We start from the raw sequence: 21,928 nt of genomic DNA, 5'->3' as shown, positions 1-21,928 counted from the left end.
CTATCTGATGAGGAAATAGCGAGCAGAGGTACCCAAAAGACTTGGGGTTGTAAAGAGTTTCCCTTGAGTCACCCCAGGGGCTTGAAGGTTTGGAGCCTTCATTTCCACTACATGTGGCATGAATGAGATTACTCTGTGGAAGTCTTGACTCAGGCAAAATGAGGTTCAGTGTCTGCCTTATAATGAAGGTTTAGGGAGTCTTACAGCTTGCCTACTAGGGAAATTCACCAGAATAGCTATTGCAGAATAAGCTATTGCTCCCGATGTTAATCAATGTTAAGAGGCCATGATAGAATCCTGCTGGGAGTGACTGAGGGTGATAATCTATATAGCATAGGCTCAGCCAGAAGGGGCATTCAAAGAAGCTCTGCTCACAATGGCAAAAAAGAAAAGGAGTACTTGTGGCACCTTAGAGACTAACAAATTTATTAGAGCATAAGCTTTCGTGAGCTACAGCTCACTTCATCGGATGCATCTGATGAAGTGAACTGTAGCTCACGAAAGCTTATGCTCTAATAAATTTGTTAGTCTCTAAGGTGCCACAAGTACTCCTTTTCTTTTTGCGAATACAGACTAACACAGCTGCTACTCTGATCCCTGTCCTTGCATTCCTGATCACGTGGACCTCCATCTCCTCTTCTGTTCATGCTAACTACCCTGAGGCAACCACAGCAATTGCTGACATCGTAGACTTAATGTTTTCAGCTTCTTTGTATGCCATTTAATAAATGGAAACAAGAAGAGTCGATATGGTGTGACCAGCCATGGAACACAGTATGGAAACGTTTGTCCTTGGCTGGCTCTTCGTAGTGGAGTTCCCTTGCCAGTTGCCACCTTCAGTGATAGAATTCTTCTCTCATGTTGAATTCACCGCCCAAAGAGCAGGCCACGCTCAAAAATCTTGGTGTGCTGGCACTAAGCTTTCCTCCTCCTATCTCTCTGTGCATACCTGCCTATCCTCCCTTCCACCCCAAAGCTTATGGACCCCATGCCTTTTAATCCATCTGTCTGTGCTCACCATCTTGTCCTGAGTGTCAACCTTTAACTACATCAAGGGCATTGTCTTTGGTCCCCCAAAGCCCCTGCTCTGCAGCATTCTGCATCTACCTTCTCTCCAGTGCAAAACGGGACCATTCTCACCCCCTCCTCAGATCTTGCCTTCCATTGGCGCTCTTTATTTTCTCCCTCTGAAAACTCTGCATGGATTTGCTCCAGCTGACCTTGTACCCTTGGTCTTCCCATGCTTTCCTGACTGCTCTGCTCTGCACCTTCATGCAAGCTTACCACCCTTGGCCTAAGGGCCTTCACCATTGCAGCTTTAACTATATCCAACTCTTAAAGCCGTTTGTCTTGAAAGTTGTTACCTAAGACTACATTTTATGTTTTAAAAGCAGTCACTTTTGGGGTATGAATCGTCCCTTCTTGCTAATGCTGCAAGTAGCACTTGTCCTGCTCTGATAACATAACAAAATCCTAATCCCACTGAATAGCCCTAGTGAATGTGGAACTAGAGTGTCTCCTAATAGAAAGATGCTATGGGAAAATTTCTTAAATGTTTCCGTGGTGCCAGGTTTTGGCATACAGTACCTGCCAGTCCTGCCCGTGTGCCCATTCCCTGCAGAAAGATTAGCAGATACATGTCTCTTGGGCTTAAAGGCTCCAGAGGTCTCTGTGCAATCTGCCGCTGTGTGTCTCGAATGTTTTTTTACAAATGCATTTGGTGTAAATTGACTTAGTTTGATACAGTGAATGAATGAAACTGGCCTTTTCCTCTATCCTGCAGCAGGATGTGCGTGCTGGGCAGGGACAGCTGCCCTCCCCTGCGTGCTGGGGAAAGGAATTGAGCTGATGAAGAACAAGCTTATCTGGGTAGGATGATTGGCTAGTATTCCAGGATTAGCTGGAATTCTCTCACTGCTCTCTCATCCTCCCTGGCACCCTCCTCAAATTCATCTTTGCTCCCCCTCCAAAGAAATGTACACCCTCCCCCCACACACACGAAGAATCTACTTTGGTTCTGCTGGCCCCTTTGTAAGGAGTCTTTCACTGTTCAGCGCCTGCTGCTCTCTTCTGCCTTTCCCATCAACACTTTGTTCCCAGCACCATGGGACTATTCAGAAAATACTTGAAATTCCTTCCTGTAATGAGAAGCAGGTGATCTAACCCACCATTGAACCATGGATCTCCTTTTTTAGGGGACAGCCTTGGAGCCCCCTTCTGTTGCTGTCGGGGTCTGGTACTGCAGAAAGGTCCAGGGCATATCACATGAGGTTTGCTATATTATTCCCTTTTTTAAAAAGGCCCTGTAAGGCGAGTCTTGGAGAATGAGTTGTAGGTTAATCCTCTCTACTCTGCATGGGCTTCTGAGTAAACCAGCAGGACTGCAAACAATGGCGTACCAGGGAGTAGCAGACAGGATGCTGCTGTTGACCTCTTAACCCTCAGTGGAGAAACTCATTAGGATGAGAACCCAAGTGACTGACTTCTGTCAGGCTGTATGCCGGAAGAGGCAAGCTCCACCTACACTAATGTGTTGCTGAGGGAGGCTAATTCAGAGGTGCACCGGAATCCGGAGATTCAGTGGAGTTCATTGTTAGTTAAATTCTTGGCCGTTTGCGTTTCTTTCTCCCCTAAGGAGAAATCAGGTCACTTAATACTCAGCCGAGGTAACATGCTAGTGCCAGACGTGAACAGGGCCATGTGCTGCCAAAAAAGACTGTCTCTTTTAGCACTTGTTACCAGAAGCTTCTTTTCTTTCTTTTCCTCCCTGCCACCCATGAAATATTTTTCAGTGTCTCTCGCCTTCTGTGGGTGATGAGTCAAAGCCAGAGTGGAAAAGGAGGAGATATGCCATTGGGCCCTGTGTATATTTTCTGCTAGTTGCTTGTGAGGAAGGGAGCTTTATCTGCTTCTGCTGTTGTCTTGTCCCACGATGATGGTATCGGGGCGCGAAGTTTGAGAATGAACTTGGCAGTTCTTACGGCCCCTTTGTAAGACCTCGATCCAAGGTGTCAAATCTGAAGAGCTTCAACTTCCCCTGTATGGTTCTGGATGCCCATTATATACAAATGAATGATGTCCTGGGGGCAGACGCCTATCTGTTGACACCTCTGCTAGAAACTGTAAAAGGGGATGGGTCAGTTTCCCTGTATGCAGTAGCATCGTGTTTCTGAATCCTCTTCTGCAACTTCAGGTGGGAATATGATTGCCAGAGCCCCATTAGCCAGAGATTTCTTCTGGAAACACCTCAGTATTACAATGAGGTGGGAGATGGATTTTACAGTTGAAGGGAGCTTGTTTCTTGGGGTGGGGGGGTGTCCACCTTATGGTTTTGACTTGACTTCCTCTGCCCTTTGCCAATTTGTCTCTTTGCTCCAGCTGTCTCTGTCCTTCCCGCATCAGTGTCTCTGCCTCTTACTATCTTCTCCTTGCCCTGTTCCCCTCATTTCCCTTCCTTTCAATGTCCTTTCTTCTTTCACTTTCCTTTCCATTTAGCCCCCCCCCCCCCCGAAAAAAAAAATTGTGGCACTAACATGCTGTTTGGAGCCATCCTATCGTTCAGTCTGCTGTGGTGTTCTACCCCTTCCCCCACCTCGTTTCTGTCTTGTCTATTTAGACTGGGGGATCCTTGGCAGGGACTGTCTCCTACTCTGTGCCATGCCTAACATGGGGGGGGGGGCCCTGTTCTTAGTTGGTTCTTAAGCACTACTGTAATAAAGACGAAAAATAATTTACCAAATTGGATCACACCCAAGGTCCATCTAGCTCGGTGTTCTGTCTGCCAGCAGTGGCCAGTGCCGTAATTTTCAGAGGCAGGCATAAATACCGCCAGATGTGGGATAATTTGTTCCCCCTCACACACGCCACCTGACCTCTAATAGAGATTGGCTCAAGCCCTGAAGCATGAGACTTAATATCCTTCCAACATTTTTGTTGTCATTAAGTAAGATAACACTGGACATTCTCGTTATCCATATAAATTGTATCTCAATAGGCAAGATGGCAGGAATAAGATTTTTGGGAGGGACCTGACTGAGATGGAGGTGTCTTGAAGGGGATAGAAGAAATTTCCAAGATGGGGGATACTGAGGCAGGCATCATTAGCATTGTGAGGGGAGGTGCGAATGTGAAAGAAGATCAGGTCAGATGTAGGTAGGAGCTTTGAGATGCAGAGCTTTGGAGGCAAAGGTAGACCATGTGAACAGGATGCGCAGTGCAAAGGGGAGCGGGTGGAGCATCTCCAAGGGGAGAGGTGATATTCTGGTCAAACAGGTGAGCAGGATGCCTTTGGCATCAGCAGCAATTTGGAGGGATTCAGTAGTCCATTGAAAGCATCTGGACCTCAGTCCAGTTAAATCAGTGCAAACCCTTGTGTAGATGCTGAGTTTTGGTTGAAGAGGGCTTATTTCAGTTTATCTTAAACCAGTTCCTCATCAGATTAAGTTAAAATGAAACAAGCCTGGCTTAAATCAAAATAAGAGCATCCCAGCGGCCTTCGGCACTGGGTTAACTAAATCAGTTTAACATCCCACCTCTTCAATTGGTGTAACTCTGCTTATAGGCAAACCTGAGGATGCTACTGCTCAGACTCCTGGGAGTAATTCGATATTTGCAAAGCACTCGTTGACTTTTCTGCTTTGTCAGCTGAATGAGAATCGCAGGTTTTTACTCTGCTTGTTTTTGGGGCGGGGGGAGCAGTCTCATTTCCTCTTGATTTTTTGAAGAGGTTGGAGGCCCCCAGAACCCTGGAGCGAATCCATGCACTTTTAACCGTTCAGTGCAGGGAATAGTCTGAAGCTGGAGGCTACGGGGTGGGGCTGCTCCCCGTTTTGTTTGAAGGAATCAAGCGTGGAATCGTTTGATTCCCCCAGGAAGTTCCGTCCTGCAGTCAGAAGCCTCTTGCCTCTCCTGCAGTCGCTGACATGTTTTTCAAACCCATTTGTTCAACTTGTTGTCATGGGAACTGTTGCTAGCTTGTTGAAGGGAATAGACAAGTGCAGAGAAGACTGAGGGGAGGGGAAGGCTGGGTGGATGGGTGTTGGGCTCAGGATCCCAACCACCAGGAATGCGGCCTGGATCCCAGCCCTGCTCCGGGAGAAATTAATTTAAAAACTATCCTGAACACATGCAATGGTCTGGGCCAGGTGTAAAGGGTAAGATCGCTCTCCTTGGCTTGTTCTGATACAGTTGTGTTATGGTTTGAATGGCACTTCCTATAAACTCCAACCTGACTCTGAGGAGGAGATCTCAGCATTTGGCTGGCCTTATCTCATTCTCCTGCCCGTCAGACCACTTCTCCATCAGACTGCACCTCTGAAGACAAAGGTCTGTATGTCTGGGTCTCTCTTTCTTGGCCCTGGCAAAGATGCCTTATTAAAAAGCATAAAGACTCTCTCCTATCTAGCCCTGAGGAGACTGTCAGCTGCCCCAGGTTTCCCCGGGGTATTTTTTATTCATCTGCCTCCAAAGAAGGGCACAGATCAAAGTCAGTCTGGTCAAATCATCTGTATCTTGGTGACCCATGCCTCTAGACATCAGGCACAAGAGAAATGGTGCCTGTTTCACACCGCTCTGCTGTTTCTTGGCTTGGCAAGTGAGCACTGCTTTATAACGATGTGTCTCTGCTTGAAGTGAGGATTCAGTCTTATCTCCCCGCTGAGTTTCTGAAGTGCCCAGTTTGTTAACGAGGCTCGAGGCTCGGTGTGTGGCCTTTCCAGGCTTCGCATAGACTGGGGCCTGTGCCCTCTTGTTAAGGTATGCTGATGGGAAGATGAGGGAGGAAACATGCATGAACCTTTTTTTTGGAGCAGAAGAAATACAGCCTCCTATAGGCTCAACATCCTTCAACTCCTAGGATTTGGATAGAGCAGCTGATCTTGGAATTAGTTTAGGCAGCACTCTATTATAGGCAGAGCTAGTTAGTGGTTTGTTCCTAGAACAGTCCCCAGCTCTGCTTTTAGTGTGGAAATCAGCTAGGAAGACCGTGCTGAAGCTGAGAACAATGCTGCTGATAGCAGCTGGTTCTACTTTTTCTCTGTGTTCAGTTCAGTCCTAGTGTTAATAGCAAATACAGCATAAACCTGTGACCTGTTACACTGGTCTTCATGAGAGCACTGGATCCTAAAACGAGAACTTGATATAATCATGGCTGCTTTTGTGTATGGGAGCTCCTGGCTTCCTGTGATGACACTTCTAAACTAAGGCCTTTGTCTACATGAGAGAATTGAATGCGTTTTACCTTAAAGGGGGTGATTTTAAACCAGTGTAGTTAAACTGGCACAAATGGCTGTGCAGACTCTTGTATTTTGATTTCAGCCAAGCTTATTTTCATTTATCTTATGTCAATTAGGAATTGGCTTAAACTAAACCAATATAAGTCACTCACTCTTAAACTGAAATAAGAGTGTCTATGCAGGGATTTATACCAGTTTAAATAGGTTTGACAACTGATCTAAACTTATATATAGGTGTGACTTTCTTACATGTACATCATGAGAAGAAAAGCAGTACTTGTGGCACCTTAGAGACTAACAAATTTATTAGAGCATAAGCTTTCGTGAGCTACAGCTCACTTCATTGGATGCATTTGGTGGAAAAGCTTATGCTCTAATAAATTCGTTAGTCTCTAAGGTGCCACAAGTACTGCTTTTCTTTTTGTGAATACAGACTAACACGGCTGCTACTCTGAAACCTATCATGAGAAGAGTCACTCAAATTGCAATAAGTTATTACATAGCTCATGATGAGTGCTGGGAATTGTGTTCTTGGGTATAGTAGAATCACGATTTATCTTTTTCTTTTTTTTTTTTTTTTGAACACCAAAAATCACATAATGAAAGGGATGTCAGTGAAGAACAAGTCGACATCCCTTCACATCCCAGTGCCTTCAATGCATTGGAAATTGCTTTGCAGTGGTTTGAAGGACAACAAGAAAACAATGCAGTGCACCAGATGGCAACTTATGCACTAAACCTACTGTAATTTTGAGATGTCCAATTCCATGAACTCCTCAATCCCCAATTATTTAGTAAAATAGGGGCTCTGTTGTATTTGTGGAAGCTACGGGCATTTGCTCTTATTTATGGGCTTGATGTTCAGCTAAATATGTGCCATATGAACATAAGAACCGCCATACTGGGTCAGACCAAAGGTCCATCTAGCCCAGTATCCTGTTTTTTGACAGTGACCAATGCCAAGTGCCCCAGAGAGAATGAACAGAACAGATAATCATCAAGTGATGCATCCCTGGTTGCCCATTCCCAGCTTCTGGCAAACAGAGGCTAAGGACACCATTCCTGTTCATCCTAGCTAATGGCCATTGATGGATCTATCATCCATGAACTTATCTAGTTCTAAGCCTTTGCCATATGCCTTTCTATCTACTGTGGGACTTGTATAATGCTTCATTTTTGTGTTAGCTTCACGCTTACAGTCTTCCCCTAGGCCTTGTTTTAAGAGTGAGATTCTCCCATAGTTGCAGAGCAGAATAGACAGAGATGGTTAGATAAAAATAGGAAGAATACCTGGGCAGGGTTTGCTGATCCTGTTACCTCTTCCTGGAAAAAATTTTGAAGGAGAAATTAGTTAAGGACATTGAGGTCAATGGTAAATGGGACAAAATACAACATGGTTTTACAAAAGGTAGATTGTGCCAAACAAACCTAATCTCCTTTTTTGAAAAAGTAACAGATTTTTTAGATAAAGGAAATGCAGTGGATCTAATTTACCTAGATTTCAGTAAGGCATTTGATACCGTGCCACATGGGGAATTATTAGTTAAATTGGAGAAGATGGGGATCAATATGAACATCAAAAGGTGGATAAGGAATTGGTTAAAGGGGAGACTGCAACGGGTCCTACTGAAAGGCGAACTGTCAGGTTGGAGGGAGGTTACCAGTGGAGTTCCTCAGGGATCGGTTTTGGGACCAATCTTATTTAATCTTTTTATTACTGACCTTGGCACAAAAAGTGGGAGTGTGCTAATAAAGTTTGCAGATGATACAAAGCTGGGAGGTATTGCCAATTCGGAGAAGGATCTGGTTATTATACAGGAGGATCTGGATGACCTTGTAAACTGGAGTAATAGTAATAAGATGAAATTTAATAGTGAGAAGTGTAAGGTTATGCATTTAGGGATTAATAACAAGAATTTTAGTTATAAGTTGGGGACGCATCAATTAGAAGTAACGGAAGAGGAGAAGGACCTTGGAGTATTGGTTGATCATAGGATGACTATGAGCTGCCAATGTGATATGGCTGTGAAAAAAGCTAATGCGGTTTTGGGATGCATCAGGAGAGGCATTTCCAGTAGGGATAAGGAGGTTTTAGTACCGTTATACAAGCACTGGTGAGACCTCACCTAGAATACTGTGTGCAGTTCTGGTCTCCCATGTTTAAAAAGGATGAATTCAAACTGGAGCAGGTACAGAGAAGGGCTACTAGGATGATCCGAGGAATGGAAAACTTGTCTTATGAAAGGAGACTTAAGGAGCTTGGCTTGTTTAGCCTAACTAAAAGAAGGTTGAGGGGAGATATGATTGCTCTCTATAAATATATCAGAGGGATAAATACAGGAGAGGGAGAGGAATTATTTAAGCTCAGCACCAATGTGGACACAAGAACAAATGGGTATAAACTGGCCACCAGGAAGTTTAGACTTGAAATCAGACGAAGGTTTTTAACCATCAGAGGAGTGAAGTTTTGGAATAACCTTCCAAGGGAAGCAGTGGGGGCAAAAGATCTATCTGGCTTCAAGATTCTACTCGATAAGTTTATGGAGGAGATGGTATGATGGGATTTTGGTAAGTAATTGATCTTTAAATATTCAGGGTAAATAGGCCAAATCCCCTGAGATGGGATATTAGATGGATGGGATCTGATTTACTATAGAAAATCCTTTCCTGGGTATCTGACTGGTGAATCTTGCCCATGTGCTCAGGGTTTAGCTGATTGCCATATTTGGGGTCGGGAAGGAATTTTCCTCCAGGGCAGATTGGAGAGGCCCTGGAGGTTTGTTTTTTTTGTTTTTTTTGTTTTTGCCTTCCTCTGTAGCATGGGGCATGGTTGACTGGAGGGAGGCTTCTCTGCTCCTTGAAGTTTTGAACCATGATTTAAGGACTTCAATAGCTCAGACATGGGTGAGGTTTTTCATAGGAGTGGGTGGGTGACATTCTGTGGCCTGCGCTGTGCAGGAGGTCGGACTAGATGATCAGAATGGTCCCTTCTGACCTTAGTATCTATGAATCTCTTCTGTGGAATACTTCGAAGTCTTTATAGCTTGTATTCCTCCATATGTGGTAAACATTGTTCACAGTCTAACATATTAGTCGCTATTATGTAAAAGCTAGGTGACAGATCCCTTCTCTCTGTGACAGTCAATGCAGAAACTGAGTAATCCTAAAGTTAACATAAGAATGGCCATATTGGATCAGATCAATGGTCCATCTAGCCCAGTATCCTGTCTTTCGACAGTGGCCAATGCCAGGTGCTTCAGAGGGAATGAACAGAACTGGTAATCATCAAGTGATACAGTGATGGGTGGGTTAGTGCTACAATATGTGGAAGTCTCTTCTGAATCATTCTTGATATGGTTCCTCTGTGCTAATTTGGCTACCAGTTACATTCCATCACCCCAGTGGCTTAGGTCCAGCTGATTCTAAGTATGAAACCTGTTTGATTCAGGCTTCCGGTCCAGCTTCCTTTGGTGGTTTGTGGGCATGCCTTTTCCCTCATCCTATCTTCATATGCTACACACAAGGCAGGAACAGACTTTTCTCCCAGTCAGCTGAGTGTATGGGACCACGTGTCTGACATGTAACATGTTGAGGAATAGAAAACCCAGCTGGCATCTTAAAGTATAAATCACTTAAACTCCATGTAGGATTTCTGTCTTGGCAAGTCTGTAGCAAAGGAGGCATTCAACCTTCCCACGGTTCTGTCATGACAACTCTGTATGAGCTTTCGTCTAGTCCTCCCTCAGGCCGAGAACAAGTGGTGTGTCAATGGTGCCTGTGGGCAGCAGAGTTTGCTGGAGTCCTGGCACAGAGAGTTTTCTTCAGCCTTTTCTGTTGCCTTGTGTGTTGGCTTGTCATTTAATGCATAAACATCACTGTAGCCCTAAGGGTTTGCCACTGCTGCTTCTCAAACGGTGTGCTGTTACTGGGGCTTGGAATAGCAAGTTTTGGGGGTCTTGATGCCCCAACTTGGAAGAGCAACTGCTAGGAACTCAGCCCAGTACCCCCTTTCCAAGAAGGCGTTTGGCAGCCACGGCAGCCGTGCATGCTGTGGAGATATGGGGCCTGCTGAACAACGGCCTGTAGATGCATCGGTGTAAGCTCAGGACTGTAGTAATACAGATGGAAGCTTGGCTTGGTGCTGGTGGATTGCTGACTTTTTTTTCTCTCCCCTATGCTCCCTGTTTATCCCCAGGTACCTGCTGAGCCTCTGCGATAGCCCTGGGGCTGGTGTTGGAGTTCTTGCAGCTGACCTCTCCTTTTTTATGCTCTTTGGCTCTCCATGCGAGCCAGAGACAAATGGATGCAATCGCCAGCGGCAGCCTCAAGAGGAAGTTCGAAGATGTGGATGTGGGCTCGCCCATCTCCAACTCGGACGATGAGATCTCCAACAGCGACAGCGCCGACAGCTGCGATAGCCTCAACCCGCCAAGCACCATTGGCTTCATACGTGAGTGGCTGAGCCGGTGGACTGGGGGGTCTTTCTGCAGAGCCACTATGTGGCGTTTTGTTTGTCTGACCCCACGGGTGGACCCAGCATATGGCTTGTTTCATGTCACACAGTTTGGTCTCACTAGCATGAGACAAGTGCAAATCACACCCAGGGGAATGCTGGTGTCCATGATTTGTGGGCTGAAAACATAGTCAAATGGGTTCTGTCTGCACAGATCTGGTCTCTGCCCTTTCATCTTCTCACACGTGGTTCAGATAGATGACCTTGCCTGAAATTGGACTGCATGGATGCTAACAAATGGTGGGAGGGGAGCATGGATTGCATGACAAACTGTCTCCAACCAAGAGCACAGTTGAGATGCTTTTTTTAATTTCCCTGTGCAAGCTAACTCTCTTCCCTGAGACTCTCTAGGGATGCTTTAACGTTCAGCATGGAAGCTAAGAAAGTCCGATTCCCTCCTACGCTGTCCAAGCTCCCACCCCTCCCCCAGCAGTGGATAAATTCAGGCATGTGTGATACACCAACCTGACCCTAAAAGATGATCTCTGCTTAGTGCTCCAGAGGAAAGTGATAATGCTAGGAGTATTGTCAATTACCCACTGGTGGTCGGGAAGGATCGGAGGAAGTAGAAATTCATAATTCTCCATCAACCCCAAATTTACCATCCCTTTAAAGAAATCACTATCAATTTAGCTTATGTTAACACTAACTTTAAAAAAAAATATTTTGGATTAGAAATTCGCTTGCCCTGAATTATTATTATTAAAAAAAAATTATTTTTAAAGAAATTTGGAAGGGATTTTTCTGTTTCTCTCCATTTGGAAAGGTCTCCTGGAGGGGCCCAAAAGCCAAGCCATCAAGCCTGTTCGGCCTTGGCTCTCCCCTCACTTCAGTTTCAGCCTCGCTGTTCCTGTTCCCAGTGATAAACCCCTTGCAGTGTCAGAGAAGAGGGGCATGCTGTCAAAAAAAAAAAAAAAAAATAGAGCCCAGTGGTTCTGACTATGGACGAAGTAAATAAACTGATAAATATGAGCAAGAGTGAATGAGTGTTTCCAGTAAAAGGAATTTTAGGGCTTACTTGCCAGAAATCTTCAAATGGAAATGTGATTTCTTCCCTTGACACGCTCCCTCTAACCCTATCAGACATTTACAGCCAGAGAGAGGGTCAGTATCCCTGGGACTGGCCTCCCCTTCCCCCACTCCCCAAATAGGGTCCTCTAAATGAAACTCTTGCAAAGCCCTAGGGGAGGGTAAGGCATTTCCACGCATGAATTCCTCCTCAGTGAGGTCCAGGGTATGGTCTGCTCTGGAAGTTGGCAGCCAGTCCTAATTGACGCAGACATCCCACTTATCCCTCTCCCTCTCATCCTTGTACCTCAAATCAGCTGATCAGCCTTTTGAGGGGCCTGTGCGTCAGCAACTCAGAGCAAACCCGTCAGGTTCATGCGTCTGCTGTGTCATGGAAGAGCTGGGGGTGGTCGTGGCATGAGTAGGGTCCATTCAGAATCCCGTGCTCTCGCCCTGTGTCTAACGCTCCCTTCTCTCTGCTCTCAGCCACATCCATCTTGAAGAGGCAGAAACAGCTGCGCAGGAAGAATGTGCGTTTTGACCAGGTGACCGTGTACTATTTCGCCCGGCGCCAGGGCTTCACCAGTGTGCCCAGCCAAGGGGGCAGCTCCCTGGGCATGGCCCAGCACCACAACTCTGTCCGCAGGTACACGCTGTGCGAGTTCGCCCAGGAGCAGGAGGTGAATCATCGGGAGATCCTCCGGGAGCACCTCAAGGAGGAGAAACTCCATGCCAAGAAAATGAAGGTATCACTGACAAAGAGGGGGGAGTGGGAGGGGTAAAGGCGCCTAAGAACTCAGTGGCTGCTGTGAGAATCCTCTGTCTGGCCGATAGCAGCTGCTTTGACGGATGGTGCCTGAAACCCAGCAGCTGGGCAGGCATGTGATAAGTAGCCCCCAGAGGAAGTGTCTTCCTAACCCGCCCCCCCACCCCGGTAGCGTGAGGGCTTGACTTAAATCCTGAAGTAGGAGGGCTTAGATCCCTGCCAGAGATCTTTTAATACTTACTCTTATAACTCTGGATATTCCTGTCACTGTAAATGTGCACTCCTTTTTTTAATCCAATTTGAGCTCTTGGTGTCAATGGCATCTGATTGGAAAGGAGTTCCACCGGCTGTGTGTGGTGTGAACAGGATTTATTTCGACCTCATTTTAAAGTGTGCTGTCTTCCGCCATCGCTTGTCTCTTGTCCACACGTTCCGAGAGCGGGCGGATAAAGGCGCCTGGTTGCCCTTCTCCAGACCATGCTTGATCCTGCGTCGTTCCGTTGCTATTGGCATAAGGAAGGCAGATCGGACATTGCTATTCACCCCTTCATGGAATGCAACTGCCCGGTGGGGGTGGATCTGTGACAGCCAGTTCTGGAGGGATTGGGACCCAAGTTGGGAAGAGCGAGATGCGGGGACGGGGATGATGACTGAGCTTCTTAGGGAGCAGCCAGAGGTAATTTTTTGTCCCAAGTCATCTACTTTTCTCTGTTGTGGGTATAGAGTTCACCAGAGTGAACAAATCTGTGATGGGGTATGGCCTGCGGCCTGGCAGAGTTCTGCCAGGGGTGCAGCTGCAGCCTGGCACACTAAGAGACAAGATTCTGGCTGGAGCTAAACCTCCTCACTCAGCCTGGCACTAGGTTTTCTGAAAACTTGCCCAATTTCCATCAAGCTTCTAGAGATGAGGCACAAAGGAGACTCGATCAGTGGGGCATGCTATCCCCAATGGGTGGGTACCTGGCTTGTGACTTGCCTAGAGACTGGACTTCCCTTACTGAACAGACATGTCTGTCTGCAACGCTAGCCTTTCAAATCAGCCTCTTGCTGCCATGGCAACCTGCTTGGCAAATGGACACAAATCCATCCAGCCTTTAAAGTGCATGCCTCAAACTAGGGCTTTTCCCCTGCTGGGGCATGTGGCTTTAGGGTGGGTTATGTGGGGCAGATAAACAGGTGCAGAGAAACAGGGCAAATGATGAGCTGGGGTCTGCAAAGCACCTGCAGCCAATGCAGTCACGAGCAGGAAGCAAGAGGACTTACAGCCATAGGACTTGAAGCAGACCCCTTCCCTTGCTCCAGTGCAGCTGCTGCCCCAGGAAAAAGGACTGTGATCCTGGGGGCCTGGCATGAGCCATCAGAGGGCAAGGTGCAGTGTCAGTACTTCCCCAGTGGCAAGCAGGGCTATAGAATTGCCATCTGTTGCAGGGAACCTCCTGGATTGCGGAGAATGAAGGTGGAGTTGCTCTGACCTCCATGGCCCTTGAAATGAGCATTATTAAGATGGAGTTATTGCATCATGTCTCTCTCAGGAATTTTCCTTCTGCCTCCGCAAACCTGCGGCTTTTCTGATGAAAGCAGCAGCCTCTAGTGTATTGTCCTGTATTCCAGCAGCAGCTTCTCCATCATGCCTGCGTTAGGAACTCTGAGTCTTTGCATTTAAAATATAAATGGGGACGAAAAAAGCCCTGGCCATAAGAACACACTGTATTGTCAGTTTCCAAGGGTTTGGGGAGCAGAGGGAATGAAAGAGAAGCTGCTGCTCGGCTCTGTATTCCTGTCAGCCCAATCAGGGAGCGTCCTTCATTTCTGTAATGGAAGAGGATTGGGGGCAGAGGGTTCGGGTTTTCTTCAGCTGCTCTGGGGGACAGGCCTGGTGTGTGGGTGGGGCCCACGGCAACCCAGGAGCCTTATCTGTAAGTCGGTTGCCCTGCTGAAGCCACACACATTGATATTCCTTTCGGATCCCGGGTGCCGGGTCGTGGCACCTTAACTGCTTTTCAACGACAGCAAGCTGGGAGACTTCACTTGCCTGGTCTCGCAGCATACATGGCATCGTCTGTTTATCTGGCCCATGGGGGTGCTGCTGCTGCTCCACTCTGCTCCTCTCCTTAGGGGCCAGATATTTTAAGACACGGCGGCCTCCTTTTATCTCCCCACTTGCAGAGGGTGGGGAAGGGCAGCCCATCTCCTCTGACCTGAGTACAAATTCCTTCCCCAGCACATCTCCAGTGGGTCAGCGCAGAGGGTGCCCTGCAGGCTATCACAAGCTGAAGGGTTGAAAGCTGGCCTGGCCTAGCAAGGAGCTGAGGAGGGGAAAACCTGGGGCCTGGTGGAGAATCCACTTGCACGGCAGCTTGTTTGTTCATGCTGGCTGGTTGCTCAGATCCCCCTGTGAAGCTGATGTCATGTGGAGGGTTGAGTCCCCTGCCTCCTGCTCCAGTTGTATTGGACAGCTGAGTGAAATGGCATTTTGGCTGTAGTGACCTTGGGGCGAAGGGGGGTGGGGTGCAGGCCCCAGCGGTATGTGAGGCCTCTGCGTGGGTGGGTGGGGATGAGGCAATAGGTGACTGGGTCAGATGAGGCTGTGTATGGGGAAATTGGGCGGAAAAATCTTTCTTGGCATCTGCTGCTGCTGTTGAAGGTCCCTAGGTGCGTGGTCCCAACTGAGTCTCCCCTTTCCTGGCAGATCGCTTCTCCAAGAGGTAATGCTAGCAGGTGTCTCACCAGGCATGTGCTGGGGCAGAGCGCCAGGCCTTGTGCCAAGGACTAACTCTGCCCGTGTCTCCCCAGCTGACAAAGAATGGCACAGTGGAGTCAGAGGAGGCAGATGGCCTGACCCTGGAGGACGTGTCGGACGATGACATCGACGTGGAGAACGTGGAAGTGGACGACTATTTCTTTCTGCAGCCACTGCCCACCAAGCGGCGCCGAGCCCTGCTCCGGGCCTCCGGGGTTCACCGCATCGATGCTGAGGAGAAGCAGGAACTGCGCGCCATCCGCCTGTCCCGAGAGGAATGCGGCTGCGACTGCCGCCTGTACTGCGATCCTGAAGCCTGCGCTTGCAGCCAAGCGGGAATTAAATGCCAGGTCTGTTGGGGCAGCTCTAGGTAGCACCTGGGTCTGGGCTATCTGTGCTGGATTGCGTCGGTGCATCTCTCTGGCTTGGTTTGTCTCCAGGCTCAAAGGCTGTGGGTTCAATTTCTGTGCCAGGTCTCTGGCTTATCCCCAGTGCTGAGCTTGCAGGGCAGGATAGGAGCTACCCTTCAGAGGAGACATGCATCTGCGTGGTTCCAGGGGCTGCTGTGTGGGGCAGCTCCCAAACAAGGTGGTAACAGCCCCTTCTTGCAAATCAGAGGCATCCCAGGGTGTGGGGGAGCTCTTAGGTCTGTAGTATTGGCCTGCACTGAGCGCCTCCCTGCCCTGGAAAGGGCTCTGGGGACCTTAGAGGAATAACGCATCAAATCTTCCCACCTAACCGGAGTAGGAAAGATTCCCCATTAGCTGGGGTGCGGTCCCTTCCCTGCCGCCCTCGCCCATGGAGATGAACCCCCTGTTCTGTCTGACAGAGCTGGTGGCTGCAGCAAAGAGCCAGTAATCAGATCCTGATGGTGTCTGCCGGGTTGAGATCTGGGTTTGGGACCAGAGTCTGCCCAGGTATGTGGCAGGAACTATGGACTGCACTGGCTCCCCCTGCTGGCTGACTCGTGTAGCACACTGATGGTACCTCCTGGATAGAGGGGAAACCAAAGCAGCAGGGGTGGGGTGGGCAGTTTGGGATTTAAGGGTCAGAAATGGGGACAAGGGAGTAAGAGTGGAGTGACCTCCCGCTCTCCCCATCACCACCAAACACCTGGGGTCCTTGCATCAAAGCAGGGATCCCCTGAATATACTCATGAGAATCCAGGGGTAAAGGGCCAGACCTGCTGTTAGGGTGGCCTGGCCCCTCCTGCTCACTGGGCATTTGAATCTCTGGTTGTTCCCATGATGGTGAGACACAGGGGGGTTGTTCCTGGTTAGCCACACTGTCCTTGGCCGGGTGCAGGGGGAGTAGTGCATATGCTGGCCATTGTCCACTCATCAGACGGGAGGGATCAGAGTCACAGCAATGTGCCCTCCTCTTCCCACCCCCATCACCTGCCAGCCTCTCTTAGCCACATGCTTAGGTGGGAAGAGGCAGGCAGATGCTGCAGGGTCACCTCACACTCCCCAGGTTTGGCTGGGGATGTGGAGCTCCAAGAAGGACCAGGCATTAGCCTGAGGGGTTCTGGCAAGGTTAATGGGGGCTGCACTTAGGGGCTAGTTAATGGTTTGTTGTAGTGCGGTGGCAGACACAACCCTGTGTGTGTTTCCTTCAGCTGAGGTCTGAGCCAGAGTGCTTTCCCCAGAGAGGTGCTCATGCCATGTCACCCTATTGTCAGCTGCGGTCTCACTGCTCTTCCCTTTACTCCCAGGTGGATCGCATGTCCTTCCCGTGTGGCTGCTCCAGGGACGGCTGTGGGAACATGGCCGGGCGAATAGAATTTAATCCCATCCGGGTGCGGACTCACTATCTCCACACCATCATGAAGCTGGAGCTGGAGAACAAGCGGCAGGTGAGCCGGCCCCAGGCCCTGGAGGAGGAGTCTCTGCACGGCTCCGGCAACGACTGGCTGGGAACCCAGCCCTCGGAGACGCAAGACTTCCAGGAGTTCATGGCGGAGAACGAGACAGCCGTCATGCACCTGCAGACGGCGGAGGAGCTGGAGAGGCTGAAGGCTGAGGAAGACTCCAGTGGTGCCAACATAGAGAGCTTAGGAGTGTGCATCCTTGAGGAGCCTCTGGCCGTGCCCGAGGGGCTGTGCCCAGGCCTACCCACACCTATTCTCATTCAAGCCCAGCTCCCTCCAGGTTCATCTGTCCTGTGCTTCGCAGACAGCACCGAGCAGGCAGCCTCGGCTGTGGGCGACCAGTCCTACTTGAACAATGGGCCGGTGGTGTACTACCAGGTGGACCAAAGGTCCGTGCTGGGGGTGAAGGGCGAGAGTGGCACGGAGGAGTCGGAGATGCCCTCTCCTTACACAAATGAGAAGGATCTGAGCGTCTTCTCCGTCCCCATGGCCTCGTTGGTGCCTTGCAGCAGAGCCGTGGCCCCGAGCAAGACGGAGACGGGGAAAGTAGCTGCCTTGTCTCTGGAGCCCTCCCTGCCCCACGAGAGCTGCAGGGCAACCATGTCTCCTCCGTTCCGTACAAACGCTCAGTCGTCTGGACCAGAGCAGGCCCCAGAGAGAGCGTGTGAGCTGCCTTCCCCGGAGGAGCGCTCCCTGGGGCCCGCCCTGGCCGTGTGACCCAGCCCTTGGCCCCTCCACGTGCTTTCTCTGATGTCTATTTATTGACAGATATTTTATCGAGTGGCAGTGGCCGCTGAGGATTATTTAATTCGGGTGGGGTGGGGTGGGGTGGGGGGAGCTGGGCTGCTTTGTACATATGATTTAAAAGAAAACCAATGAAACCAAGCGCTTGTGGCAGTCTCTTGAGGGGGTGGGGCATCACGTCTAACACTGGAGGTGCTGCTCCGTGTGCCAGATGAGGGAGGAGGCTCAGCTGAGCTCCCTCCCAGTTGTGGAACTGGGTGTCTCCCCCCCGACCCCCCAGGGACCATCCTATGTGAATCTGTGTCCGTCTCCTATAAGCAATAGTGCGAAGCTGCCTCTTGTTCCTCCCCTTCGAGCACTGGACTTGGTCTGTGGGGCAGCAGGGATGCCTTTCCGTGGTTGCTTCCCCCTGTGATCTCGAACGTGTTTGTGTGGCAGAGTCTCATCCTGCTTCTCATCCCAGGTGAAACTGACAACATTCCTACCGTACCGTCTGCTTCAGCACTTGCCCTTGGAACCTCCTGTCTGAGCCCCTCCCCAGCAGCGGAACAGCCTGGGCTCTCCGCTCTCCCCCTGGTAACTGCCACCCTTGTCATGCCCTGAAGAGATGGCTTTCTGTGGATCAATCATCCTCCACGACTGGTTACGTTTACTCTTTCAGCATGCAACCATTTTATAAACTAACACCCAGCTCAGAGTCTCCTGCTTGTCAGTAGCTTTGTCCTGCCCCCCGCCCCACTGCCTCCCAGCACTGCATCACCTGCCTGTTATGGGCTTGATGGAATCCGTTCATTTTTTTAAAAGTTTTTTTTTTTTTTTTTTTAATGTGCTGAATGTTTACTGGGCCATTCTGTGACCCATTGCCTGTAACTGACTCTACAGTCCCTGTGCTGGGCTGTGGGCTCCCTTCCCCATGGCAAACCCTTCTGGGAGCTCCCTCTTTGGACCTGGGCTACTCCAATGGAATTGATCTTCTCTGTGGAAGTATGAAGGTTGGATGGTAAAGACTGGTAACCTGGTGGACACGGGTGGGAGGATGCCACCTGACTGTTTCCTAATCAAGTCCATGTTTTCTGTTTTAATTGCACAGGAAGTGGAGTGGGGAGGGGGAAGACCAAGAATATGATCCACATGCTCACCTAAAAAAAAGCTTCCTGCCACCCAGTCGCTTAATAGTGACCCTTTGTCCTGGCTCGGTCTAAACTGGAGGGCAAGAGGTTTGCATGCAATGGAATTGCAGCCTTGGGTGACTGGGTGAGCAGCAAACATTTCCGCTCTTGAAAGAAATCGGCCCTTTCCCTATTAGGGCTGTCTGTGAATTCAGCAGAGATTGCAAAGGTGCAATACGTTGGTGGCAGAGAAGGTGCTGTGCTCTGGGCTTGCATCCCAGCCTGGTGCAGGGAGGCACATAATCATCATTTTAATAAGACACAGCATATTCCCCAGACTCTGGGGGAAAGGCTAAAACTTCTCAAAACTGCCACAATTCCTGCCTTCCAGGCAGGTAGCAAAAGCACTTTTCTCCCTAGTCTCACAGGCATCTTTCCCTCTGTGGCAAAAAGCTGGTACAGACCCCTTCCCCTGGGTCCCCTCATTCTCCTGGCCCAAGGAGAACACATCCAGGACCCAGCTGTATTTCTCTGCACTGTACTTTCTGAAAGGCCAGGACCCAGCACAACTGCAGCACTAAACTTCTGCGAAAAGCAGAAATACCTTTCCCTTCTCTTTCAGACTCGTGGAGCCTGCCGGGCTGCCGAAACAATCTCGTCCATTTCACTCTTCCATTACAGATTTCTCCCATAGTAAGTAGCTATAGCACTTATTTTGTGCTGGAAGGATACTAAGCAGTTGGTGGTGGGTCAGCTACATGTTAACGCCTTGCTGGATTTCTAGGGTGAACAGAGCTGTGTTTTGGTGACTGGTATTTAAAATCCACTTGCTGTCTGACTTCTTCCTGGCGCAGTGAGCAGTTAGAAGTGAACGTTGCGTTCAGCAAACTAGCTTTTCCTCTTTGGTTTAGACTGTGAACCTCCTCTGGCCTCAGTGGCCATGTATCCTTAAACATCAAATACCCAGGCCCATCACCTGCCTGCTGGGGCTATGGCCACAACCCCATCAACATGTGAGAAATGGACAAGAACAGCTCACACTGGTGCAGGTGATATTTCTTCTCCCCCGTTTGTTACGGGGCACAAATGAAATCACTAAATTCCCTATTTCCAAATTCCACACTCTGAGTTATAAAGCTGCGTACTGTAGAATAGATAGAGCTGTCCGGCCCACCCCCAGGGCAGCTGTCTTGTCAAAAGTGAGTCCCTAAACAGGATGCTGAATCTTGCACTTGGTGCAGCCACAGCTGGGCATCTCCTGTAAACAGCCCAAGCACGCTCCCTGCATTTTTGTTGCCTTAATTCCACAGCCAATCCCCTTCCTCTGGGACAGCAAGAAGCGTAAAGGCTTTAAAAGTCATTCTTGCAGTAGGGCAGCAACAGAGCTTGTGCTATTGAGCACTTTAAGCTTCACCCCTTGGCCGAACTTTAAGCAGCAGAACATGCGCTTGAGACTGGAATTAAGCATTCACACCTTTTCCTGGCAGATCCCTTTGAAGCCTTTAGCAGGGGGAATTCTCTCCCCAACATTCCAAGATGGTGCTGCCAGTGAGCAGGAAGAGGCTAGTTGAACCCACACGTAAAGACTAAAGCTCTTCTCCTCCTCCTCCTCCCCCCATATCCCCCATGGAATAATGGTCACTTGCGCCAGTAGGACGATAATTCCCTCCACTTCGCACAGTTAGCTGACCTGGCTGTGTGTGTTGATCAGGTGTTGAGTAACTGGATTGGCCATTTGCCAGACTGACACCGTGTATGCATAAGGGCTTTGGGCATGCGGTCTGCTCCTATGAGAAACGGCAGCTCTCCTGTGCGAGGGAAAGAAAGTGAGTGGTTCTGCCTGTGACATTTAATAGATAAAATCTTTGATACTAAAGTTCCCTTCTTGATTTGTATCCCAGTCCTTCGATGCTATGGAAGCAAATGAAACTAGGCTGGGGCCTTCTGGCGATGTGTGGAAATACACAGGCTGACCAGAGGCTGGACTGCTTTAAATGAAATTACAGAAGAATCCTAGAGCAGCAGTTAGGCTGGGGGCTCTCACACTAAACTAAGAACTAATAGGATTTATTCTATTTTTACAAAGATAACTATGCTGTTTAATAGTGCAATGAAAGTGCATTTTGGCCTTTTCCCTTCCCCACACACACTTCATGACACTAATGCTGGTACTGCACTGTCTCCTCCTAAACCACTTTTGTTAGCCATGTAGTAAACCCAACAGCCCATCTCACTTCTGGTGCTATTGAGCTGTTGCCTGTTCCCGATCTGAGACATTTTGGTTCTAGCCCTGCTTCTCTTCCTATTTAAATAGTGACTTCGCTACTTCTAACTTCTCCGGTCTCCTCTCACACACTGTATACAGGTGGAATTTTCAATGTGAATCCAAAGCTTGTCAGGTTCTCTGCATTTTTTTTTTTTGGCCTTTTAGGTTCTTTTCATTGTGATAATGCTGTATTTAAAGAGAATATTTAAGTGTAAAAATAAAGAAATGCTCAAACTTGCATCCTGTGCCTTGTGTTCTCATCTCAAAGGGGATAAAAGCATATGGTTTAAGCTGGTTGGGTTGAGGCTACCTCTGTGCCACTGGGTAGGGACTCCTGCTGTGGCCTGTTAGACCCTAATTCAAGCAGATTAGAGGTCTATTTATGAAGTAACCATTGCACACCTCTGGAAATTGCAGTATGGTCTGTGTCTATGCTGAAGGCATAAACAAACAAAGGCTGTTTACTCAGACTGCAGCTTAATATCCTCTGGTTTATTAATGGGACATAGACTAGTGGGGCTTTAACAGCTCGCTTGATCCTCAGGGTTAGTCATCCTAGACATGCTGTCATGCTGCTTTAAAATCTGAGAGCAGGGCTCCAGTCTCAGCAATCTTAATCAGAGTTCCAGGTGCTGGGAGACTAATTGGACACCTCACACAGGATCTAATTTTAAAAATG

The 21,928-nt window shown here is 48.8% G+C and overlaps 1 protein-coding gene across 2 annotated transcripts in view; it reads left to right on the top strand.

Annotated features, from left to right (window-relative positions):
• The window catches only part of CSRNP2 (cysteine and serine rich nuclear protein 2), a 29,253-nt gene extending 7,766 nt beyond the window's left edge, over window positions 1–21,487 (top strand). For both annotated transcript variants that reach the window (XM_038378836.2, XM_043506597.1), the window contains exons 2-5: window positions 10,429–10,683; window positions 12,241–12,500; window positions 15,314–15,610; window positions 16,975–21,487. In XM_038378836.2, coding sequence (XP_038234764.1) covers window positions 10,533–10,683; window positions 12,241–12,500; window positions 15,314–15,610; window positions 16,975–17,847 — 1,581 coding nt within the window. In that variant the 5' untranslated portion in view covers window positions 10,429–10,532 and the 3' untranslated portion in view covers window positions 17,848–21,487. The remainder of the gene's footprint in view (window positions 1–10,428; window positions 10,684–12,240; window positions 12,501–15,313; window positions 15,611–16,974) is intronic.
• Window positions 21,488–21,928: the final 441 nt, after the last annotated feature.

This window comes from Dermochelys coriacea, chromosome 20 (genome assembly GCF_009764565.3).
Source record: "Dermochelys coriacea isolate rDerCor1 chromosome 20, rDerCor1.pri.v4, whole genome shotgun sequence".
Taxonomy (NCBI): domain Eukaryota; kingdom Metazoa; phylum Chordata; order Testudines; family Dermochelyidae; genus Dermochelys; species Dermochelys coriacea.
This window is presented reverse-complemented; position numbering and strand designations above follow the sequence as displayed.